Source organism: Anopheles bellator, chromosome 2 (assembly GCF_943735745.2).
Source record: "Anopheles bellator chromosome 2, idAnoBellAS_SP24_06.2, whole genome shotgun sequence".
NCBI classification, from domain to species: Eukaryota; Metazoa; Arthropoda; class Insecta; order Diptera; family Culicidae; genus Anopheles; species Anopheles bellator.
Window position 1 is genome coordinate 15,798,899 of NC_071286.1, and position 25,832 is coordinate 15,824,730.

At 49.9% G+C, this 25,832-nt stretch overlaps 2 protein-coding genes and 1 non-coding gene across 4 annotated transcripts; 2 read left to right on the forward strand and 1 right to left on the reverse strand.

The window, feature by feature from the left end:
- Positions 1-1,541: 1,541 nt before the first annotated feature.
- Trnaa-agc (transfer RNA alanine (anticodon AGC)) lies at positions 1,542-1,614 on the reverse strand. The gene has a single exon. It is a non-coding gene; the product is annotated as a tRNA-Ala (tRNA).
- A 1,280-nt stretch (positions 1,615-2,894) lies between these two features.
- On the forward strand, positions 2,895-5,879 carry LOC131209889 (ras-like protein family member 10B). Its single transcript, XM_058203042.1, has 6 exons — positions 2,895-3,202; positions 3,611-3,714; positions 3,779-4,015; positions 4,087-4,194; positions 4,255-4,322; positions 4,403-5,879. The coding sequence occupies exons 2-6, from the start codon at positions 3,649-3,651 to the stop codon at positions 4,521-4,523; spliced, it is 600 nt and encodes a 199-aa protein (XP_058059025.1). The 5' UTR covers positions 2,895-3,202; positions 3,611-3,648; the 3' UTR covers positions 4,524-5,879.
- Positions 5,880-6,555: 676 nt separating this feature from the next.
- On the forward strand, positions 6,556-21,118 carry LOC131211482 (fructose-bisphosphate aldolase). 2 transcript variants are annotated; one of them, XM_058204965.1, is made up of 6 exons: positions 6,556-6,651; positions 9,282-9,441; positions 9,515-9,758; positions 12,098-12,288; positions 12,357-12,785; positions 20,012-21,118. In XM_058204965.1, exons 2-6 carry the CDS (start codon positions 9,307-9,309, stop codon positions 20,102-20,104), a joined length of 1,092 nt encoding a protein of 363 aa, XP_058060948.1. In that variant the 5' UTR covers positions 6,556-6,651; positions 9,282-9,306; the 3' UTR covers positions 20,105-21,118. The 2 variants fall into 2 exon arrangements, with proteins under 2 accessions (XP_058060948.1, XP_058060947.1); XM_058204964.1 differs by lacking the exon at positions 20,012-21,118 and adding an exon at positions 14,597-15,393.
- The last annotated feature ends 4,714 nt before the right edge of the window (positions 21,119-25,832 follow it).

Here is a 25,832-nt window from a genome sequence, read left to right on the forward strand (position 1 = left end):
TGTGTGGATGTGTGTATGTGTTGACCGATGCCAATGGCTTCATACGGTTATGATCTACTTACCCGGGTCGTTGGAACGCCCCGGTCCCAGACGATGCTGCCCGACATAGCCAGGCTGATCGGTTGAACGTTTTCACAGACCGGAAAGTAAAGGTAGCGAACCGAAGGAGTGTACCTCGGCCAGGCTCTCGACCGCACTGGGGCGAAGCGAATCAATGTCCGCCCGGGAAAGGCCCGGAAATCCTTTCATCTAATCATCATCGTGCGGATGTATTTTGCAATCAGCGCTGTGTACCCTGCTGATTACTTCACCAAACTCACCCCTCAATCAATGAGGGACCCACATGCCCCTGCTCTCGGTGCCGGGTGCTCGTGCATTTGAAGAAAATTGAATCCACTGGTTTAGCCCCACAGAGCAAACCCTGGTACGAGCGGGACGAAGGTATCACTCCATCTAATCACCCAATACTATCAATATTTGTAGAGCAATATTCATAATCGTTTGATGGAGCAACACACATACACGCTCTGGAATTAACCTGACGTATTAGCACTGGACTCTAGTTTGTGCTCTAAACGGCTAAACGGTCAAGTGATTAGGAGTTTGACTTATTCTTTACCTTCTGTTGGGGGAAGCACATTTTAAAACAGTTTTTAGTGCACGAAACGAAGTGATACTTGGAAATCCAGAACTTACTGGCCAATTTACATTCGTTTCATTCGTTTTTGCTCACACCTTTTTATGTAACCGTTTATGAAGGTTATATTTTATTGTTAGCGATCGAGTATTGGTCTGTGGGAATAGATTTATTGCGACTTTGACGAAACATTATCAGCCTGAAAGAATTCCCAATGCTCTGAAGCGCACGAAAATACATCGAAAAAAGTTTCCCCTCCGAACGAGGAAAACTTATGCGAGCTCTGCACATAGAACAGCTATTGAGCGGCATCATTTTGTCATATTGGCGCGGAACGCCGCGGATAAAATATTGCGAACCTTTGGAAAAATACGGAACCTCCAGGGCTGCGCCCTTCCGCGGGCTAGCAATCGAAAGCAGGATCAAAAGTGCCGCTGAAGCCCCGGAGCCGTTTGTGACATTTTATGAAGTCACTTTTCGGAGGGGTGATCGATTTTCTATTATTCATTCTATTTTTACCCCTGTTCGGCTCATCGTCACAGAGCATGTTCGTTGTTTCGGCCATTGGCCGAAAAATTGGCCAGCGAAGAATACCTTTTGCTTGATTGGTGGGAAAAATTGGTGGGTTTTGAACCATATCCATAGGTAAACCAGTTTCGCAGCGTTGAGTGATGGAGGTCAAAAGGACCTCACGAATATGTCAATATGAGAAATGTGGACATTCGCCTTATCAACCGTTTCATTAGAACCGGTATTTATAACCGTCACACCGTTATATAACCGTTTCAGAAAATGTTTTTATTTTCTGCTAGAGCTAATAGCTGTACCGCAATTACCTTCTGCACCTTATTTTAACCATTTGATAGGTTGTCAAGCAGCTCATTGTGGAGCATATGAGAAAAAATGGAGATGCCGGGTATCGATCCCGGTACCTCTCACATGCTAAGCGAGCGCTCTACCATCTGAGCTACATCCCCGGTTCGGTTTGGTGGTAGCCCTCTCGCAATCGTAAAGCGTCCAGAGGGCGACCGATTCGCACTGACCTCCTTTCACTTTCAAGCAGCCCGACTTCGAGCCACCATTAGCGAAAGCCACACGGCCCGGCACTCAACCGCTGAGTGGCTCAACGAACCAATCCGTGTCCCCATCTCCCGGGGAGCGGATTACTAGGACCGATGGAGGGGCGTGTGGCGGCCACTGGTGAAGTTTCGCTCCTTGCGAAGGACGTCCCGACGTCGTATTTTTAGGCCACCGGTGCATAAATGGTGCACCAGCTCGTTACCGAGCCGAGTGGCGATGACTTACGGTACCGTCCCGGGAGTGGTCAGGTCCTTTCAGGCACGTAAACATATTTCTAGCCGTACACGCTGTCTCGCTGCTCGTGAAGGTGCGACGCCCGGTAGCGCTAGCAGACGGCAGGACACGAAGATAACTGACCCCGTTCCTGTCTAGGAAAGGTTTACCCTCTGTTGATTACCGTCCCGGTCGAACGTGGCATGAATGTTTCCATTTATAGGGAAAATTCTACACGTCCACTGCAATCGATAGTTTATTAACTTTGCCGGTGTCGTTGCTTGTAACGAAAAATACGCGCCGCATATTCAGGATTATTTGTAGTATTTTGGTTAAGGCAAGGCAGGACAGTACTTGACTGTAGCTAGTTATAGAAGAACGAAGCTACGGGACTCCTCTTGCTGTTGTTGTAAACAAATGTCGGAGATTAACATCGCCTTGCAAACCACTTACTTAGCTTACAGCTAACAGACACTGTCTGGCTCGGTTCGGTTGGCTTACCGTTGCGAACCGACGGCACACGGGTTCGGCCGTGCCTTCGGAAGCGTGAAAGTATTATCCTTGCTCGGGAGTGGCCTCTCGACGGTTGGCGGCGAGCAGTCTTAGGCCATTAAAAAAATTGTCCTGTCTCGTATTTCAAACACCACTTCCGTCCTTCCACTTCTTTCTTCTTCGTCTTCTAGAGCCGTCGGCCGCCCAGCGTCAGCCAGTCGTCGGCGCGAAGACTCCACGTGTGCAGGATGACCAGCCAGCGGGCCAGCGGCACCGGATGCATCGTGACGGGAAGCGGACTGACGTGCCCAACGCTAGCGCATAATGTAGCGCTATAGTAATGGTTTTGGCGCACAATAACGTGTTTGCAGTGGACTAGTGATAATTAGAGTAGTTTGCCGAGTGTGTGTCGTGCTCTGATACGATTTTTAGTTGCACAGTGTCCGCTCGAGCCGCCCCAACGTAAGCCGCCTTCGGGAGGACCGACATGTTCCGCAGCCGGTCGCCCGGTCGTCAGAGATAATCCTAGGCGAGAGCCATTGTGTGCACTGCCAGACGGTCGCTGAATCCTCTGGAGTCGTAAAACACTAAATCGGTCATCGAGGCACAGCGATACCGGCTGGTAGCTGGAGGACTGTGACGAGTGGGTCAACCATTGCGGGGTTAGCCGCGGATAACTAAGCCAAGGAAAAGTGTTTGCCATTAGTCTGCTCAAGCTAGCCATTAAAATGTGGAACCGCCTTTCGCCCACCAATTCCAATAGACTGTTGCACGATAATGGTAATGATCATTGCAATAACTCTCACAAAATCAGCCATAACAGTAAGTCCTCGGATAAGGGCCGATTGTCGAAATCGGCCAGAGCGAGCGTGCCGGCAACCCGATCCCACCCAAACTGGTCACCACCCAACAAGAACACCACCAATACTTCTACTTCTTCTTCTATTAGTGCTGCTATCGCCGGTGCAGCTAGTGTCTCCACTTCCGGTGCTATCGCCGCTAGAGTTTCATCTCTTTCTTCCAACTCTTCCATCACTACAAACGCCTGTACAGCCAAAACCACCACCAACATCACCCCCACAGCCACCACCACCAAAACCACCAAATCCGCCTCCACCACTAGCAATAAGCTCAATAAGATTCTGTCCATCGACATGGAAATCCGAATACAGAATAAGTGTATTTCAGCATAGCGTATCACTCTGGAAGGCCCGGATCCCCCCTGGATGCAAGGCCCCCTCAAGGTGGCGTTTCTGGGGGCCTCCGGCGTTGGGCGCACCAGTATCCTACAGGTGACTGCTGCTACCGCTTCCGGCCCACTCGCCCACCACTGACGCCGGTTTCTTCACTCCGCAGCAATTCTTCAAGCACGACTTCCCGAGGCAACATATTCGCACCGCAAAGCGGAACGTCTACCGAAGCTGCCTGGTCTGTGATACCTGCATACGGGAGCTAATGGTGTTGGATGTGCCCCCGCAGAAGTACTTCCCGGTGGATAATCTGGCCGAGTGGAATAATGGCCATCCGCTCGGGCTGCGAACCGTGCATACGTACGTGTTGGTGTACGATATGGGGAATCTGGAATCCTTTCAGGTAATATCGAAGTGGTGGGGTACCTGTTGAGCCATCGTTGTTATAAGCTTCTACTTTCGCACTACTTCCAGTACTGTCGTAACATGCGTGATCAGATTTTAGAAAGTTTCAATCATCGTGATTTTAAAATAATGGTTGTGGGCAACAAATTCGACAGGGCATCGAACCCTCACACTCAGGTCAGTACCACCGTTCCCGTTCCGCGTTCCGTAGGCTCACCCTTCCTCTGTTTACTGCAGGAACTCAAGGACATCTCGACTCTGGTCCGGAAGCATTGGCGTTGTGGCTATGTGGAGTGTTCGGCAAAGTAATCCCAACTCGTTCGGGCCGCTCACGGTGACTTGATCTAATTCGGTTTTCTCTCCAACTGCCTTCGTCTTTTTGCAGATACAACTACAAGATTGGTGATATTTTCAAAGAATTGATGGGCTACCCGGTCGGTGGAACCGCTCCGAAGCTGGAGTTCTCGCAGTCGATTAGGTCAAAAAATCGTTGCACAATACTCTAGTAGTAGCTGAACTGGAGGTTCCCTCCAAAGCGGCTGACTGCCGAAATCATGTCCAGAGTCCGAAGGCTGCAGTCCGTTCTACCCTTTAGATTACCGTCAGTCGGAGTCGGTATCGGGGCCGGTCGAGGATGCACTTTGGCGTCCCTCAATATGATCCAGTCTCACGGGCATTGTTCATAAATGGGTTGTAAATAGAACGTAACCGTGGTTGGCTAATGGGGCTAACCGACCGTATCGATGTTAAAATTGGCAAGATAAACACACAGTAGACACATTTTCCTATCAGCGGCATGGGACTAGGGGCAGCATCATGATGAATCGTTCAAGGAGACGAGAGATTTTATTGAATCTTTGCGAAAGTAACGAACCTTGTGTAGCTTCCAGCTACGAGTACTAACCATAGAAAACCAGAATCGACACCCCTGAACCTCAATGTACCGGAAACCCGTTACCAAAGCCGTATTCGAAATACCTAAGACCTCCGTCAGTAGACCGTATTGCATCCGTTGTACAAAAGACACACACAATTACAGTTTAGCGTGATTTAAACCAAAATAGACAATAAATATAACGTTATACAGTAGCACCTCGGTATTGATGGTGGGCAGTTTATAGGTGTCTAGGCGTGTGTATGTGTTCACAAAATACTGAAACAATTCACAGTTGCACAATAGGGTGTTTTGCTTCGGCTTGGTTTTAGTGGCTTCGCTTGCGCACCACACTTGAGATGGTACGGGATGCGCCGGCCACTTTCGAATTGTTGCTAAGGCATCAGGTTTACATTGTTAACGTTTTTAGTGCGATCGGATTGGGCCGTTAGCTGATTCGATTGTTTGTGTTGAATAAATGCGCTGAGCTTGTTTGGTTGCCGTTCGAATCCAGATAGATAGTTCGTTTCGGGGTAGAGCGAAGTAATTTGCTAGTATCAGCAGTTGTACCAATGTGCATTTCCATGTACAGAAATGGTGGACGTCATAGCTTAGCTAGTCATAAGTGACTTAATGTGATTTCAGATAGGCTTTTGCTTCTTTCTCACTGCGGCGATTCCTCTCCCCATCCAAGAAGATATCAGCATATTAGTGCCCGAAAGTTCTCTTTAAAAAGTAGATATTTAATTTTTTCCCTCAAAACAAATGTGATAAGAACACTAATTGAACTACTTCAAGCAAGTCAAAAAGCCTCCGAGCGAGTGCTCCCTCATAAACTAGCGCAATGGAATGCGTGGCTCAACCAAATCGCTTTTGCTAATTATTCCATTCCAACAAGTACTGCCTGCGAGCGCCTATAACTGGTCGACTTAATTTTCCATCCGCTTATGCTAATGAATTCTTGTTCGGTCCAGATATCGGGGCAGCGCAGGAGGACTGTAGTTATGAATTGCGTTAGCGAAACATCGTATAGTTATGAACATGACTTTGAAGGAAAGAAAGCGACTGAGAACGGATAAAACTATGTTATCGATTATAATCAATCAAGCAATGGTAGGGTTTGAAAACAAATGAAAATAAATCTACGACAATGGAGAAACGAAACACGACTTTTTATTCCGCTGGTCAACGGTAAGTATGAGTGAATTGATTCGAACATGAAAAGGAAAGTTTGTAAAACAGCTACGAAGCATAAAAACATTATTGTTGCAAACATTTGCTTTTTTATTGAACCTGAACTCCGAAACAAGCGTGTTCGAAGTGTGTCACCCTGTGTTGAGTAAAATTTCGCCATCGATTTCGTCATCCACTTTCAACCGCTACCTTTTCATCGTGACTGATCATTGCGTCACCAATGTGTTTTAAAAGGTTCCCGGTCCCGAAAATCGTGAAGCGAAAAGCTTACGGGTTAATCCAAAAGGAATGCACACAAAGAATCACAATTTGCAGCAAAACGCGTTTCTTGTTCCTGGCCAACGGCTATTTTGTTCTGCGAAATTCATTTCGAATTTCCGAAGCGTTACGTGTGCGCTGTCATTGAGAGCGTTACTGCGAGCGTTACGGCCGACGACCTTCATTCAACATTGACGTTCCGATACCGTCTCAAAATACGGCAATCTAGCTGCGAAGGGCTTAAATTGTGTGTGCACGCCTTCCAGTAAAGTCGCAGAAGTTCTCAGCCAAAGCCGGTTCGGTTTCTAGTGAGTATTGCTGCTTTCTGGTACACCATAACACTGCCCCGATACTGTTGAATAATCAGCGCAATGGTTGTGGCGTGGAAAAGTACCCTTTCTCATCGGTGGCACAAGTTTTTTCGGCGAAAAGTGCAGTGTTGAATTGAAGCGTGTGCGTGGTTTTTCGCTCCGTTAGTGGCCATTCATTCGCGGCTGCGGGGGTAGTGATAAGATTAAAGCCACAGTCGGCTTCATCGTTCGAATGAGAGGAATAATCGCGGTGGTGCATTAGTTTGTTCCTGCACCGCTCCATCAATTCGGTAAACGTGTGTGGCGCTTCCGGCGGGGGGCCGCCGCTCGGTAACAGTTGCACAACCAGTCCGGACGACTTTGAAATAACCTTTGCCGAGGGAAGAAATTTCTTCCCTACATTTGATATCCGCCACGAAATGGATATCGCTCCGAGAAGTTCCCGTTGTTTTGCTGGGCAGAGTGAAATCGAAAGGCCAGGACCTGCGACAGGCCAGCCCGGTGGGGCCGACTCCTTCCGTGGCCATTGGTCGGGTCCGAACGGATAGTGAAAGTGTCAGTAACCTCACATCTTTGAAATGACCTCGAACGACCGTCGCGAATTCCCATCCATCCGCTCCATCGTTCGGTTCGTGCGGCACCCCGGGGAAGAGAACCAGTTTGGAGCTTCTTCCCAATATACATTTTAATCTCGTTCTTCTCGTTTAAGAGTCCGAATATGGCCGCGCTAGAACGCGCTGAAATGGCAGCCCATCTCTGCGACCTCTGCATGATCTTTCGGGACGCCATTTGTCCATGGGCTGTGCTGCGCATGACGGTTGAATGCATCCGCTTCCTTCTATTTTCTTGCTAGTGCTGTTCACTTTTGGACGTGTCTTGGGCCTTGACCAGTCATCGTCACCGACTGTGGCTTGTGAAGGCGCTAGCGAGCGATGCTAAAATTAAGCGACAAACTTACATAGTAATCCGCTGACCTCCGAGCACGTGTAGTTTGGCGCAAGCTACGCCTTAAACATTGCCGGGACGAGTGCGATGTTGCAGCCTTATCGTGTTAAGCTCAGTCGAAGAAGACATGCACCCATCGATCGGCATCGTGCTTTGACTTTCAAATACCGCGAACGCCACGGAATGTAATCCTTGCACCGACCGCCACCATTCTTTGACCCACAGTAGCCGAGTTTGAAGGTCATTCACGTGTCAAGGAGTTGTGGCTGAGCCGAATTTTCTTTTCGGTCGTTTCGGAATCGGTAAAACACACACCGCCTTCTGGCCGGGGACGCAATTGCGCAGTAGTCGTAGTCGGGTCGAAAAAACCCGCGACACTTGAAATTGAGCCTTTTGTGGGTTGCCTCATGGACAAACTGTAGTTGCACAAGTCGTGTCGGATGTTACATTAAGCAATTATATTGGTTTCTGTTACGCAGACGTCGTCCCCATTCCGGTGCGTGTCCGCTATCACGCACGACGTTAATCTTTGGCCCAAGTTCAAGGGCGGCTTTCACTTTTCAATGTTTACAATTTGCCGTTACGTAACCGCGAGCATGTGGTCTGTGTTTCATTCTCTTATTTTCAATGAGCATCTCGATCTCGAACGCCGTACGAATCACGGCGGGATGCCGAGTGGTCGCTGAGTGCACAAAAATAGAACTCAAAGTCAAGAAAAGTAGAGAAAGGGGGTGATAAGGGCGTGATCCTGTAGCATCGGGTAGCCTTGTGGCGCACACCGTGGAACTGATTGATTGAAAGCGTAACATTATGTGCCATTTTCTGATTTAAGGTGATCATGCCGGTTGTTGCTTATGCGTCAGTCATTATGAGACGTTGTAATCGGTTCGAAATTGATGAAATATCAGTCCACAAGGCAACAAAGTGCAGCACTTGCGTCATTTCGTGTTCCGTTCAAATCTCTGTACAACGCACGAAGCGAACGGTGTGTCGTTCAAGTTCAAGCTTGCTGTGCTTCATGGCCTGATAGTAACCCCGGGATAACCTTTTCGTTTCCCGTTCAAAGGCCACCAGCTTGAGAACGGCCGTCAACTGTGCTAGTTATCAGCTGTGAGCGGCTATTACTGGCGCGTAAATCTACGAGAGGCTCGTCTCCGCATGTCTCCTGCCGATAACGGTCTCCGAGTGACTGTTGGTAACGAAACTCGGTCCTAAATTTGATCATCTTATCATGCTCTTCTGCCCCGTGCATCGTGCACTGATAGCGCGGAGTGAGTTGTCACGTTGTAAAGTGCGTCCTACGAGAGGAGATTTATTGGGCAACGATTGCTTAGGCACGTCCGGATAATCTCTGCACCATGACGTAGAAAACAATGGCCAAATGAGGGAAAGTTTCCCAATTTGGTTCGATGATTTATTGATTCGGTATTCATACAAAGTAAAAATTATTTTGAGGCTCCACAGGGTGGGTCAAAACAAATAACTGACCCTTAGAAATCTTTCACGCGATGATGAAAGATTGTGACGCAATTGCATGAAATGATGAGGTTCGGTCTGGTGTCGATAGATGTCGCCAGCTTTGCACTGTTCCATTTAGCCGAGACACATTGTGCACTCGCTTTCACAATCACAACAGTGTATGACGAAAACAGTGGTATGAATGCCTTTGTTTCTCTTTGCAGCTTGAACAAACTTACCTCAAGCAACATGACCACCTACTTCAACTACCCACCCAAGGATGTGCAGGAGGAGCTGGCCCGCATCGCCAAGCAGATTGTTGCTCCCGGTAAGGGTATTTTGGCTGCCGATGAGTCCACGGCCACCTGTGGCAAGCGTTTCGCTGTAAGTACGCAAAGTTCGCACCCGGGCTCCAGGGTTCGCCTTCTTATGCCCCGAACGCTATCCCTTTTTGCAGGACATCGGGGTTGAGAACAACGAGGACAACCGTCGCGCCTACCGTCAGCTGCTGTTCACCGCCGACCAGCGTCTGCAGGAGCACATCTCCGGTGTGATCTTGTTCCACGAGACGCTGTACCAGAAGGGCGAGGATGGTACCCCGCTGCCGAAGCTGCTGGCCAACAAGGGCATTCTGTCCGGTATCAAGGTCGACAAGGGTGTCGTCGATCTGATGGGCTCGGAAGGCGAATGCACCACTCAGGGTGAGTCTTGACGGCGTAAATGATTGCGCTAATTTGGGCGTTTGCGGACGAAAGGCGTGAAGGAAAAGGAAAATTAGTCGCCGGCATGCTGCTTTCGAGCCGGGGCCGGGTGCCACTGGGATACAGAATCCGAGGCCGGCGTTAATTAAAGTATCCTTTGCCGTTTACAAACAATAACCAGCAACGGCGCCGAGGGAACACGCTGCGCCAGGACGCGCCCAGACCCACCCGTTGTCACCGCTTTCTTTTGCAGCAAAATTTAATTAAGATGAATGGACTGCCCGTCCTTCGCTCCGGCGGCCAGTCCAGGAAGGCTTTATTAAGGAAAGCCCGAGCAGAAGTTGTTTGTGTAGCGAAGCCAATACAAACCCACGCTCTCTACCCCATTATCCACTTGAGTGACGCTCAATGAACGCGGAGGCGAGAAAATAGTAAAGAAGAAAAAAGGAGGGCATTCGCTAAGTGAGTCAACATCATCCCACTTCCGCTGGAAATGATTTTCCACTCGAGCCAGGGCGGTGGCCAGGGGGCGCGAATAAAGGATGAGCAATTTTCCGGTGTTGCGCATTGAAGGTGACACGATGCTTTATTTCCGACCCAGTGACCAGCAAATGCGGTCTGAGCTGTGTCTGAGCGGTGGAGGCAGCGGACGATTGAATTGCAAGGGCGGCAACGGAAATCAACATTATTGAGGTCAGGATGTTGTAGCCGCGCAACTGTTAACGTGGCCCGATTGGACAGCTAACGGGAAACCCCTAACGATGGCCGGGAAATGCAACTGAAGCAAGCAGAAGTGGGTTAATTAAAGAGAATTCTCTGTGCACACACTGCTGGTGCACTGTGGCGCAGTGCGAAAGTGCATCGGTATGGCGCAGCGAATACCAACCGCGGTGGTGGTTGGTGTGTTGTTGGCCTGCGAAATGGTGCTCATTTGCCCGCCGCGACGCGTTGAAGGAGGAATTTTCCGTCCCACTGGACGGTCTCGGCGGATCATCCTTTCTCGTGCTCGCGGACGCCGAGAAGCAACGCAGTAAAATGCGGCTGTTGCAGTTCTGTGCTTAGGTGGCGTCAACTTCATTTTCAACGCCACGAGTCGAGGATTTACGCAGCCGTTGTGCGAGCGTCGTTATCTTGCGTGTTGAAGAATATCTTCAAATTTCAATTAAAAACATGTCTCACCCACGAGCGCTGCACAAACACGGTCGATAGGTTTTGGCCCGCAAGCACCACAAGCTCCTTTTGCGGAGCAATTTTCTCGCAGCGCAATCGTTACAGTTTCCTTTATTGCATTTCTTGCGGACCCCATGTCGCGGACGAGCAGGGACCGGGTTCCGCCTTCCGGTGCCTCTGGGGCGTGTTTATGCTGGATCTGGCTCTCTTATCTGCCTTGCTCGCTCGCTCCGTCCGGCTCCGCGGTGTCACAGCAATTAATCTCAACGGATGAGATACGATGCCTGCAAGTGGGTCAGCGTGTGCACGAGGCACATGCCTTGGGAGAGCGAGTGAAGTACTAGTTACACACATAAAGTTCCGCATTTTTGCCACCGCACTCTTTTGAGAAGGTACTTTCTATGAACCGCGAAGCGTATAACGAATCTCCGTTGTTGTTTTTTGAAGCAATCAAACGCTCCCCAGGCGGGGCGCGCAAATAACGTCGTTATTCTCTTGAATCCCTGAAACTTTCTTGAGGAACGCTTTATCTCCCCTCCGACCGAGTGCACTTGTTCCACGGTGTGTCCCGGTCGGATGCAGCCCACCAGAAAGTGAAAAGCTGTTTGTTCGGGTTGCAAATCTCGTTTCGCTTCATCTGCGGCAACAGTTCTCTGTGCGGGACACTTCCCGGGCTTGATCCTCTCGGATGTCAACATTGGCCTCGCCTCTATCGGTAACCACCCAGCATTATTACGGTTCCGTGCATTTCCTGGTGTTGTTTTTTTTATGCTCTACCCGTCCGGTTAGTTGCCGTTCGTCCCGAAGCGCACTACTAATGGTATTGTGTGCTGTGTGGAAGATTGATTTATTTTGCTTCAGTTTATTGCATTGGAACTGTGCCAAGCGGTGGTAAAGTCGGTAAATCGGATTACCACGAGCAAAACGGGGGCGAGAAATTGCATTTCCTCGCATCCTCTTGGTTGTATGCGAAATCGTTTCTCGGAACTGTTGCTATTGAACGGTTACACGGCTGCATCTATCTCCCCAATGCAAGTGACTTGAGTTTTATGAAGCAAATAGGATCCATCGGTTGAGACGGTGAAGAAGTCAGAAAGTAATTAAGCTCTTATCGTACGCCACACTTGAAACTAATCATCCGCAACTCACCCGTTCCGTTTCTTCTTCAGGTCTGGACGATCTCGGCGCTCGTTGTGCCCAGTACAAGAAGGATGGTTGCGACTTCGCCAAGTGGCGTTGCGTGCTGAAGATCGGCAAGAACACCCCGAGCTACCAGTCCATCTTGGAAAACGCCAACGTGCTGGCCCGTTACGCTTCCATCTGCCAGTCGCAGCGTATCGTCCCGATCGTTGAGCCTGAGGTAAGTGCCATTAGCCGTGCAGTGGCGACAAACAGACTAATGGGACCGTTTCTTCCTCCCTTGGACAGATCCTCCCCGATGGTGATCACGATCTGGAGCGTTGCCAGAAGGTCACGGAGACGGTGCTGGCGGCCGTGTACAAGGCGCTGAACGATCACCACGTGTACCTGGAGGGAACGCTGCTGAAGCCGAACATGGTGACCGCCGGTCAGAGCTGCGCCAAGAAGCCGTCCGCACAGGAGATCGCAGTGGCCACCGTCACGGCTCTGCGCCGTACCGTACCGCCGGCAGTGCCCGGTGTCACCTTCCTGTCCGGTGGCCAGTCGGAGGAGGAAGCCTCCGTTAACCTGAGCGTCATCAACCAGGTGCCGCTGACGAGACCGTGGGCCCTGACTTTCTCGTACGGTCGTGCCCTGCAGGCCTCCGTCCTGCGTGCCTGGGGTGGCAAGAAGGAGAACGTGAAGGCCGCTCAGGAAGAGCTGATCAAGCGTGCGAAGGTAAGTGTTCGCTTAGTTCATTCAGTGTCCCATTCGGTGCAAGGTGCAAATTCGTCAAATGGGTAAATCTTTAGTATGCTTACACCACTTCTTCCCTCTCTGGGCCGATGAGTCCTCCTGTAAAACAGTGCATAGAAAGAGTAGACACATAGCGAAGCTCAAGTAATCAATTAATTAACGGCATCCTTGTCTCAGCGTTGATGAGACCACCACGGCTCAGAATGCACCGGGCTGTTGTAATGAATCAAATTGTTGATCGTTAAATAATTCCTTTCTTTTTCCCGGGACGGGTCGACTCAGAATCGATAAAATCGCTTTTTCGTGCGTTCACCATTTTTTCTTTCACTTCGCGTCACTTCTCTCGCTGGCACTCGGGTGCAGGCTCCCCGCGGGCTGATGTCACTCGACGCCACCGGACGCCTGTGTCTGGAAACCGTCGCCCCGCAGACGATGGTATCGATTTCCATTCTATCGGAAGTGAAAAATGGTTCCCCCTTTCACTCGCCGTAGAGGCACGCATTTTTTTGTGCGATGACGGCGACGAGACAGTGTCGCCACTAGGGCGACGGCCGACGTCGTGGGTTAATCTATTTGCAATAATTTATCTTTCATTACTGCTGTGTGCACTGCTGCTCTTCGATCGTTGGTTTGCCGCGACCAAAGCGTGGCACATTCCGTATCGTTTTCGAAAGGAGAATCGTGCCAAGTGACAACCAGCGTCCCCTAAGTGTGGGGGTCGTCGTCTAACGATCCGGACTCTCCGCGCTGATGTGCTGGTGTGTCAACAAAACTTTCCCAGAGCCTGGCTCGCGCCCTAATGTGGCACTTGATTCATTTTTATTTCCTTTAAACTGCTCATAACATGATCCCCGTCGAGGCGCCGAGATTGTCGGTTCCGGGATTCCCCCCTCGGAGCGAAGTATGTTGTTGCGGTTCGTGACTTCACCGCGTGCAATGCACCTGTGTCCACGTGGGTGCCTCTGGTGTCAACACTGGACCGCACCACAGGTGCCCACGATGCGATGATGCAAACAGCCTTGAACTTCTGAGTGCTGCGACTCCCGCAAGTGCCTAGCTTAACCTACGGCGGCCAAGTTCAGCCCAAACTGTCGCGATGTCAGTCAGTGGCCTTTCCAAAGAAAGATAGGACAACTTTCGATCCACCTTGTGCAGAGCTCCCTCGTGGCCGCAAGCGTGACATAATAGAGCGCCGACGGCACGAACTAACCAGGCTCTCTGATGTCACTCATTAGGGGTAGGACCGAGTGAAGTTCAATGGCACACCGATTCTTAATGGTGATGGCGTAGAGACGGCGATGTTGCGCCATTGTGGATTGGCATTGTTGCTGTGCGGGGCGGCTCACATGACCGTATGCGGATCGTATCGTTTAACGACGTCCCACGAAATGTCCTTCGCTGAGGGTGACGCCGACGACGAGAGCGACCTTCTTGCGCACAACAGCAGCCGGTTGTTCTTGCGCTGTTGTGGACCTGCTGACCAGTGGAGCAGCCACTTGAAATCCCCCGCGTGCCTTGTGAGGGCGTTGTGCTCTGATTTATCGGCTTTTTAGAAGCGGCAAGTTGAACCGGTGCCAATCGTAAGCAGTGGTCAGTGATCATTTATCCGTCGATTTAAGTTTGCCACATTCGCTATGCATGTGTTATGTTGTGTGTTGTTTCGCTTGTCCGCATGCTTCATTCACTGTAATCATCACCAACTGCTATCTACTAACGTACACTACACTCTACTTGCGCCGCTATTTGATTGAACGCTAAATTAAACCCAACACACCAACACCCAACACTTCTAGGCAAACGGATTGGCTTCCCAGGCAAAGTATGTCCCCGGTTCGATTCCCTCATACGCCGCGAACGCCAGCTTGTTCGTGAAGTCGCACGCATACTAAGCCGTGTGGTGTTGCTGCCGCAGAACAATATGAAGCCCCCTCTAGTCAGGCAGGATGCCGGTGGACGAGACGGGGCATCAACATCATCTCAGGAACAACGCGGCACGGAACACAACAAACGTCCAACACACGCATCACGAGCAAAAAAGCTACGACATTCCGCGGGCGCGCGCCTGGAGAGAGAAAGAGGGACTCGATAACCGCGCAGACATCGACATATCCGCACAATACACAATAGACACACCACGTAGCAGACGTAGTGAGAGAGACCCACGATTGGCACGATGCTTAGTGACCACATACACTACAAACACCACACACAGCACTGTTATGAATGTATTTTATTGTTTTAATAGCCGTTTTTATTACACATTGTTCTTATTTTGCTATTTGTACAAAGTTTATGAATGTCAAATTGTTGTTACACATTTTATGCGTGTTTGTGGCTAATCTCGGCGTCGATAAACTATCGCGCATCGTCTCTTGCACAGCGTGGTATCTACAGCAGACCATCTAGTTTGGATTAATACAGCAACAAAACTGAATGTGAACCCGATTCAGACGGCCTAGTTTGTGTACTGTGTAATACCACGATCCTCGTGCCTTAAAAGAACTGAACCATCAACAACGGATTGGAATGTAAAAATAAAACAATAAATTCAACGTTTGCCTAAATTCGCACGCCAGAATAAGCTGCACAGAATGAAGAATGCATGACTGCTTTATTATTTTCCCATATATACTATGCGCCTTTCGGATGGTATGTTTAGTTTGTAAGTTGTGTTAACCTTTCAATAGTCCTCGATAATTCTGCCCCAGCTTCAATTGCGCTTTCGCATGATTATTTAGATCGATTTATTCGGCGTTGGAATGATAAAAGTAGTTTGCTGTTACGGCCCTATCGGCGCACCGCCAGGATGTTTACAATCAGTGTCTAGTTGCGCCGTTCACCAAATTCCATTAAATCCATGACGTGTGCTGCCCGTCTCGAGGAAGAAAGCACTTAATCGAGAGATCGCCCTCACCACAACCTGTGCAGGCTGTCTGTCTGGCGCCAGTAAACACTAGCGATCCGATTGCTTTCTAATCGATTGTACGCGTGACCGAAATCGTGCTCCTCATCGTGGTGATTGGCGAACAGCCTTGGCGAAAGGAAGGGCGCCACGCATCGCGATTAATGGCGCGATCACGATCGTGACAACGTTGCGATATGACAGTGAGTGCAAACGATCTCGCAACTTCTCTGCGCCACGCTGAACAAACCGAAGGGCGCACAAGACGCAACCTGTTGATGGGCACAGTTTGCCGTGTTGTTCCAGTTGTTTGCTGCGTCGTAGGTCTCACCGGTGGGAGTTTTATTTGCGTACAGCCCCAACAGACCGGCGAAGTATTGCGAATGATTTAGAACCATCTCGCCGCGGTCCTCCTTCGCTCGCTGCCCGGGTTTCGCCCGGACGTGGCCGCCTATTAATCATTACTGATGATTTATTCTAGGCGTTGCTCGAATGTCGATCGCAAACGAAGAAAGTCCACGACGGTGCGCGCGTGGGCACGGGCGGGAAGACCTAAATCTTGCTACAAACAAGACAACGCGGCCGACTAATTAAACCGTGCGCCGCACACCGGCCGATATTAAGGAAAGCCGTCTGGGCGGCCGTGTTTTTCCCGTTACAGAGCGCACACATCACGGTTTTTGGCAGGCGGCAGGTTGTTGGTGCAGTAAAACGTAACGAACCCCCCCACAGCACAGATGCCATGTATCCGGGGGCACGGAAAATATGAATAATTTCAAATATGTGTGTGATTCGAATCGGACCGCCGCCCTGGGTGGTGTTAAGTTCAAGGTTGGTCGGCCAATTAAAAGTGCAACACAATTACGGGGGACTCGGTGGATTTTGCACCGTCAGCGAGCGCCTTTATTCGGCCGCTCGGGTCGATATCCTGTTGCCGGTCAGCAAAAACAACCCGCAGAGTTTTCCGTTGTCCGAGGATTAGGTTTTATTGCATACAGCAAGGCGTTATGTTTTGGCTGAATTGGCCCCGAACTGGAGCCATCGATCGGCACAATTAAACGGGGCGCGTGGTTCGCGTTTCGTACCGAACGCTTTATTATCAACAACCAATAATCGTTTCGATTCCGACCACAATAAAACCATAAACCGAGATTGGCCCCCGACACGCCGATCGATTGGGGCAGGGCGACTGGGATCGATTGCCCAAAATCGTTGCAATCGACCTGAGTGATTTAATAATTTTTTGAATTTTTTTTTGTTGTAAAAGTTTCCATCAAGCGATTGGCCAGTTCGTTCAAGTTACGGGAAGCGTTGATGTACCTGGCACGTGCCTGCGCTAAGCTGCAGCAAGTGCTACTCGCAACACACTTTTCTTCGCCAGACGTGTGCAAGTTCTTCGGAATTGGCTGGCACGTCTGGTCAAGTTCGCCTGTTAGAGTGGGTAAGTTTGGTGGGTAGCAAATTGTTTAAAAATTGCTTTTCTTTCGAGTTTCTGTTGAGCCAAACAGCACTCCCAATGCCGCGCTGTGGTCATCGGGGAGGTCAATCGGAATCTTGTAAGGAGTTTCTTTGATGTGCTTTTCGATGGGAAAGCTTAAAGTTTGTTGCTCATTTTGCGATATTCTTGGAACTGTGACAAGCAAAGTGTACGACAAGCTTCACACCTTGATGGCCAAATAATGCAAGTTTGAAACTATGCCCTGGGCTGTAAAGAAAATTGACAAGTTATTTACGTTACAACACCACAAAAATCCGTTTCGCTCGTAGCGAACACCAGGAAGATGTGTTCCATCCAAACGTCGCTGACATCTCCTTATCATTTCAAGTCTCCCTAGTTCGGGATTCTATTGGTTCCGGACAATTGTCAGTGGCGATGCTCGGTGGCATCGGTATGTTGTATCGGCACGGATCCACACGCCAGGAAGTGCAAACCAATGCTGTTCGATTCGTTGACCGCAAACCCGGACCAGGTTGCCCATTCTACATGCTGGCCGGTGGTGGTCGTACACCGTGGCTCCTGATCTTCTGGACATCCAGTGCAACGGTGGCATTTGAATATTAATCTACGCCATTATCTCGGTCGCTCCGGGCGCTCTCGGTTAGTGCACATCCGGTTGCCAAACGAACCGGCGGCCTGCCGCTGACCGTCATCATCAGCATCGCACCGGGCGATGGTCCTTCGGTTGGTTTCCAGTTTGGAGACGGAAAGGGAAAATTACAAGAACTCTTCCCCGTTCGGCCCGGAAGTGTCTTTCGTCTTCTCTTCAGGCGCACCGTTAGGAAACAACAGGCAATGAAATGGATGCAGAATGGAATTAATTCAGTCAGCCAACTAGAAAACGGAGAGATACATCGGTGCCGAACGACGAAGACGACGACGACGTCCGGTTCTGTGCCGGACGAGTGATTGCGCGGCCGCCAAAAAGGCGGAAGTGGAATTGTTTAAATTGTATTAAAATTGCAATCAGTTGTCCGCTTCCCTGTTCCTGCTACTGTGCGAACCCGAAAAGGACACCAACCGTCCGCTTTTATAGAGTGGCCCGCGGACACTCACTCGAATTGGCCGCAGGTTTTCGAACAAAGAATTGTCAAGCGCTGAGCACGAGATTATCGGGGCTTAGTACGAGTGGCGGGCTTTAAGATGGTTAAACGATAAATTAATAGTTGTAATGGGAGCTTACATAGCCTCTCAGTTCTCATTTTCAAGGTTAGAAAACTCGAGGAGACTGTCCAACATTTCGCAAACAAGTTTGCGGGTGTGGTGGCCGAACTGCTTATGCTAATCAGGCACCGAATCCCTATCGAGGCATGTGAACCGCGTAATGGCAGATTCCACGACAGAATGGTGGACCACGCATCGAGCATCAACCGTTCGGTTGCGCGGTCGGACATGTGGCCGAGCCGATAGACATATCATGTTTCGTGACAGACTCGCTTCTACTAATAGGCTTAGGCCGCGCTCCTTATCGCATTTTCGACAGCCACAACTCGCTCGATGTCACTCACCGCCCGCCGGTTGATTGGTGTTGTGCTGTGTCAATAATCCCGGCTGCAGGCCGGCCAGATACCCTTAGCCGAAAAGGGAAGACATCCCACGGAAGTCGGATCGTTCCCGGAAACGTGGCCCACCGACGGGTGCGCGTCGTTGCACTTTCCTCTATCTACCAAGTCCGAACTACCAATGTCAAATGGTTTCCCCGAGAGACTTCTCAGCTACGGGGGCCGATAATGGGCAGCACCATCCGTGCGAACCCACGGCCAGCTGCCGTCGGCGGAGTAATGGGGGCCAAGGTAAGCACCGCGTGCTTGCCCCACCAACGCTCACTGGCGCGCGTTGCATAATCGTGGCCCAGAACGCGGCCAAACGCAGCCAGGGGCCACTTCCAAGCCGCGTGCGTGCCCTGGGTTTTCTTTGGTCGCGTGAATCACGCGGTTCTGAATATGTCGTCCGGACCAAATCGAGTTCCGTGGGCAGACGCGCGTTCTGAATGGTGCGAACCGTGGAACCCCGTGTCAGTCTGGGTGTAGTTTCGAGTTTGACATTCCTCGCGAGCACGCGGGTTTCCGGTTTGCCGACGGCGGTTTCATAAACGCTCGGATCGAAATTCGGGATCCATCGGGCAGCCAGCCAGCCAGTCAGTACGTGTCCGCGGGTTGGGTTGCAATTAACAGTTCGTTAGCATCATTCAGCAATCATGTTCTGTGTCACGCTCCTTTGACCGTCCGGGAGGACCATCTGGGGGGCTGTGTTTGGGTTTTCCATTGACCAAAAGATCACGTTCACGGTCGCTGGACATGGATCGGTGGATCAGTGGTGTTCCCGGTCCCGGCGAGAGGGTGCCCCATTTTTATGCCCAATGCACCCACACGGGGACGGGGTCACGTTGACACACGCGAGGCCGATCGTGCCGTTACAATTTACGACGAAATTCGCAACCCTCCGCGGGGCAGTTTGGGTGCCAAATTGTTGCACCATTCATATTTACGAGTTCGGTTCATCGACGCGGCCGCTGGCACGTTACGCAGAATAAATCGCCCCGTTTGGTCGCATAAAAGCACCGCATCTAAATATTTTGAACTCGATGTTTTGTCTGAAATTACTTAGAAATACGCTGCGTTTGTTAGAGGTAGATCAATCGTCTTAGAAATATTGACTATTTCGTTGCCAATCACTCTAAATACTCAATTTAAAAAATGGCCAACGGAGAGGCCACATCATTTCTAACGCATTTCTGCATTCCTTTCCGAAACTGAAGAGCCCCGCACGAATGTTAATGTTCCCTTGTGTGCTTTGTTTCATTTGCAGGCCAACAGCGATGCCGCTCTCGGCAAGTACGGCGGCGGTGTCACTGGTGCCGCCGGTTCCGGCAGTCTGTTCGTCGCCAACCACGCTTACTAAGGCGCGGGCCGGCCTCTTTGCATCCACATAAACTTGCATCACCCACCCCCGAGTGCTCCGTTTGTCCCTCATCGTACGCCCTCGTCCCCACCACCACCACCCTGCAACACTCTCGCGGCCATATCGGGAGCGGCGGATGTAAAGCAGCAACACCACCGGACAGCGAAAGTGATTTCGCGCACCGTCGTTCCGCTTTCGATTCGCCCCCCTTTGAGGCCAGGACGGAGGCCACCGAATGGTTTCATGTGTGTGGGTGTGTGTGTGTGGGTGTGGTATCCCCCGCCGACGTTCCGGCACGTTCCTGATTTCCTTCCGTTCTCATTTTGGTTGCGTTAAGAACTCTGAACCCTAGACACTGTATCCCAGCTTCGCTAGATTCCCGTGCTAAAGTTGTTGCAACCAATCAAAAACCAAACAAAAGCATAATACACATATATTACGTACACCCGCACCACATAGTGGGTGATAATTCATCGAAGGTTTAGAGCGTAGCGTGAAGCCATAGGAGACCTATAGCCTTCCTAGCGATGTGTAGAGCACCCATGCACAGGAGATGCACCGTTTGGGGCCCGTCGGTTCCGCCGTTCCGCGGTTTCCGGGGCTTTCGGGTGGCGCTTTCTACCAACTTCACCGTCGGTTAGTAAGCTGTGGCATTTGGACTGCTGTCCGGATGGTAGCGGAAGCCCGCCGGGCACCGATACGCGGTTCTCCGGTGCTTGGTCAAACCAATCGTCAAACGAAACACACGCAAACTACAACTCTGTCTGTTGCTGTGTGTTATTTGTTCTGTATAAGTTATAGAGCCCTAGTTTAAATGATACTGGATCGTTAAGAGAACGGAAGTGGCACGTTACGGTGTTACCGTTAATTGCATCATCTGACTGCAGAGATCAGACGCAACACAACTAAAACCTATACCGCCGCAAGTACCAGTCGATGGTGAACTGTGTGGGCAAATTAAGCGTATCGTGTAATGTTACAATAAAATGTAATTCGAAAATAGTGGAAAAAAAATCATTTGCGTATGTGTAATTTTAATTTCATCCGAAAATGATGGACTCAATTAGGAACATGTATGTAATCGAACGGAAACGGAAAGGAATTCATCGAATGAAACTAATTGTTCGTTTCACAACCAATCAATCAATGTGTTGCGACTGTGCACAAACATATTCGTAATTGATCAAGCAAATTAAGGCACGCGATGATTATTTTATGGCGAAACGAGAATGAAGAGGTTACCGAACGAACGATGATGAACTTATGCCACGCGAACAACGACCAAAGGGCGATGGCCGGTGAGCAGATGAAAATGTAAAATTAATTTTACTTTCCATTGGGTCGATAACAATTAAATATTAATTCACCTCCGGGAAGCAGTCCATTCTCGGGCCGCGACTCGGTTACAAAAACCGAGTACTTCATTTATGCAACACCGTCAGTGGATGATGATGAAATACTCCGCTACCACCAGGGGCCGGGGACCACCGGGATGGCGTTCGAAGCTTTCCAGGAGCTAGGATATATTGCAATGACAAATTAAGAGTCCAATTATTGCACCGATGATGCCAAACCCGGCAACCCGGAAAGCTGATACCGTGCGTGGTGATGAGTGAATTGGCGTGATCAGTAAACGGTGGAGCGAAAGAAGGACCCCTTTTTTAATTCGCTGCACGTTGCTTGACTCCCGGTGGTGGACACTTTGTTTTAAATCCACACGTCGTGCTGGGCGAGAAAGTAGAGCCGAACTGATCCTGCCTGACAGTCCGAAGAGTAATTGCATAATATTAATCATTTTTTCTTGTTACCGCGCCGTTACGGGAATTCTCGTTGACAGTTTCGCCGTAGAACCGTACACCGGTCGCTATATTTATAAACTCACAGTTCAGTGGGCGACAAATTTGTTGAAAAATAATCCGCGGTCGCCGCGATGATTGATACTTCGTAAGAACAATCAACTGCGTGTGAGAAGGCTCAATCGTAACATGAATTGCTGCACAAAATGAGCGCTTCTGGGTATGAGAAATTAGTGCAATCCTATCATTCGCCTATCATGGGACGTTTTTGCGAATTTAAATAAAATTCTTTCTCAAATAAATTCATTTGAAAAGTTCCAACTAAAAGCTTTCGATATTGTTCCAGATCCTTATGTTTTACCTCATTCGAATGGTCAGGTGGCTAACCGTTAAACGATCGCAACTTAACTCAGGAATCCACAATCGCAGCAGGATCCAAAGTTCAACCATTGTTACATCCAGCAAACAAGTTGGATCGTATTTTTTCCAACCAATTATTTGCGTCCCTAGTCGTCCCGGCGGCCAGCACACACACAGGTACAGGAGGAAGGAAGTCTCGGAAAACTAATTTTAAAGACAAATGGATCCCTCATTGAAGCTCTACATTATTCATTGCGCACTGCACACTGACTGGGAGCAACAGCAGCGAGCAATCTCAAAAGTGGTTTTCCGTTTTTCATGACCTCCTTCCGGCCATCAAGTGTACTGGCCAAGGTGAAATGAAGTCCGACCGTGGCCGGCGAGCGAACAAATACTAACCTTCGCCACCGGCTGGCCTCGGACCGCCCAGAGACCACCACCAGAAGGTGTGCAAAAGTTCACATTTGAATGATTGATGGGACTTACATGGCACAGTCTGCCGGCCAGTGGCTTTGTTCGTGGGCTTTGAAATCTCATATTCGCTAACTATCTTTAGCTTCCCGACGATGACGATGGTTACGAATCAAACTAGGATAACATACCAGTTGACCACGGATCAAGGCACGATCACGTCACCAATCACTTAAATCCCCCGTTATCGATTGTTCCGTTCGGGATCATCGTTTCATCCTTCCTGAAGGATCTGTGCAACGGTTTGACGGTCACCGACCGGCACACCGGTACAGTAAATATTAATTCCCCGATTGCAGTGGGTCGATATGCTGGAACGCTTTTTACGTCAGCGACAGCCCCAGAAATGGCGCGTCCTGCATCGTCCACTGCACTGGTTACGAAAGCAAATCATATTTTTCTCATTTGATAACAAGCACCGGCGAAAAGGAAAATGTAATCGGAAAATGTCCTCGTCCTGCGTTTCGTGCGACGAACGGCGAGCGTGTACCGCAGGGACGCCCGACGGCGAACGCAATGTGGGTTTCTGTAAATATAATTTGCCTTCTATTCCTATCTCCCAATCCTGTGGGGGGAGTGATTTGGTCGCGTCCTACGCCGTTTGCATCATGACCGACCCTGGGGGAGGACAGGGAGGACACGAACACGCCACGGCTCGCGCTTTTCCTTGCTGCGCCCCGAGAGATACACGCAACAAGCTTCGGCAGCCATTTCTGGGTGGGTTTTGATTTGCATTCTCATTTTGTGCTAAAAAATTGGCTTCGAAGCTACGGAACTGTGTGATGTTTTACTTTGTGTTCGTCTTTAGAATTTTCGACGTCAGCCAGTCACGTTCATTCAGCGTCTGCCGCATGATGTTGAACGCAGTAAGTAAGAGAACGCCTGTTCATGGAAATCGGGTCCTAAATTATAGACAATACGCAACACGTTAGGATGCTGGTTATTTAACCCGCAACCGTCTCTGAGGTAGCGATGCTCTCCATTGCTCAACGCTGTGGGTTCGCTGTGAAAAGGTCAGCCCCCGGTATGTGATAGGTTCGCGCAACCACGTTGCCAGTCAATCCTGGGGTCGTCGGTACATCACGTAATTGGAACCCATTGAAAATGTCCTTCCTGGCACACGTACTCCAGCGACCTTTACACGGTGAACACACCGTGATGAAGCCCTTTGGAACCGAAAATTTCCTGTGTCAAATTTCCTAGTCCAAAAAGAGTTAACGACATGCAACCGTGTCCGCCGTTCGGGTTGAGGCGGTGAAAATGTTGTTTAGTGGCAACATTTTCTATGAGTGAGATACGAGCACCAGAAACCCGAGGCTGGTGCCATTAATATTCCGCGCGGCGATCTCCGGATCTCGATGCGGATTGTGATTTTTCAATCATGCCCATGTAATTTGAAACCATTTGTTATGGTGGCGGGCGTGCGTGCCATGACCCACCGGAATGCCAAATAGTCGGATTCCTGATTCGCATCCTTTTTTGGTACGCCAAACGTCAATCATCACCCCTAGGGGTGATGGTCATCAATTCCAGCCCAGAAAATAGCACAATGAAGGGAACAGTTCGGGCCCATTTCCCATCATCCACAGTTGGCAACACTTTTGCTCAGATTTATTGTTGAATGTTTACCAATGATTTTGCAAACAAAATAATGTCAGAGCGTCAGCTAAAGTGGGCCACATTCCTCCTAGTTCCATCTGCCAGGGGTAGAATCGCTCACTGAACCGGCGCTCTAGTCATCGGATTAAGCTCTGCCTTTGAAGTTCTTCAGCACGTGCCGTGTTACTCCATTCGTAATTGCATTAGCCAGTTCATGACACCGATTTCATCATCAAGAACGCCATGATAGTGCCGTTCGTTTATCGCACTGGAGCACTGTGCTCCAAGCGCTAGCCGCGTCACGGCACGTCACGAGGCGATGATGGTGAATTATGAATACATGAATTATGCATTCCCTTACTTTGCTACCTACAAGGTAGCGTGATAAGCCTTAACGCGGCCCCCTGCTGTGTGGGCTTAGGCAAATGTAGCCGTAAGTCGGGATTAACGGCTCCAAAAGTCGATGGAAACCGGCGAACGTTGTACCGGTTGACTTATTCCAAAACAGCTTCAACAGATTTAGCAAACAGATGTTTTACGAGTTGCAATAGTTGTAGTTTTTAGCCGAAGTTTTATCCGAACCAATCCGGGCCAAAGTAAGCATCAAATGCGCCTCATAATGAGTTTCTTTCGCGAAGCGAAGCGCTTTCGTTAAAGTTTCGGTAAACCATTTAGCTCGCAATTACCACTCCCCGTCGCCGTCGCGTAGTGCTGGCAAAATAATCTCCCCACACAACTACAGTAAACAACACTTGCAGCACGGGGTGCCTCCAGCGGGCAAATCATTTAACTTCAATGATTGTAAACTTTCGGGCGCTTTGTGCTCCGTCGATGGGGACGCCTGGTACCGCCTGACGGAGGCAGCCATTTTCTTTCAAATCCCGCACTCGCACTCGGAGTGCCGGCACCCTGCAGCTGTTGAAATATTAAATTGCATGCAAAACTTACAATCCACCCAGGTTCCGGGGCGGTGGTTCAAGCAAGCACATAAAAAAAACGAAGTAACGGAGCCGAAACGACCACGAAATCTTCTCCGCAATAAGGAGACGCCTGGTGCTTCACAAAAGATGCGATTGCGAAATGTACCGTACCGTTCGCCGTACCTTGCCGTTGTGGAGGGACCAGGGTTTGGCTCTTCGTTGGCATATTCAATTTGCTGCCTCGGGAAGCTGTGGGGTGTGTTAAATGGGTCTCTTTTCCCCGTCGAACCGGGCCGGGCAAATTGAGCTCTTGGGAGCCAACGTTCGAAGCCACCGGGGAGCAGTTCAGGAAGCGTTCTTTAGTATGTTATGTTTTCCCTATCATACAACTGAAGAACTGAACCAACGAGTGGCTCACTTTTTCCGCTCTCTTAATCTTTGCCGTCACGTGACAGGAGTTCAACGGATCTGCGGGAGAGTGCGTCGAATGTGCTGGCGACCCAAAAACCTGCTCCTGATTCTCGGCTCCGTGTTGCACTTACGCGTCCTGTTTTTCCTTAATCGCGACCCCGAGGAGGAGCG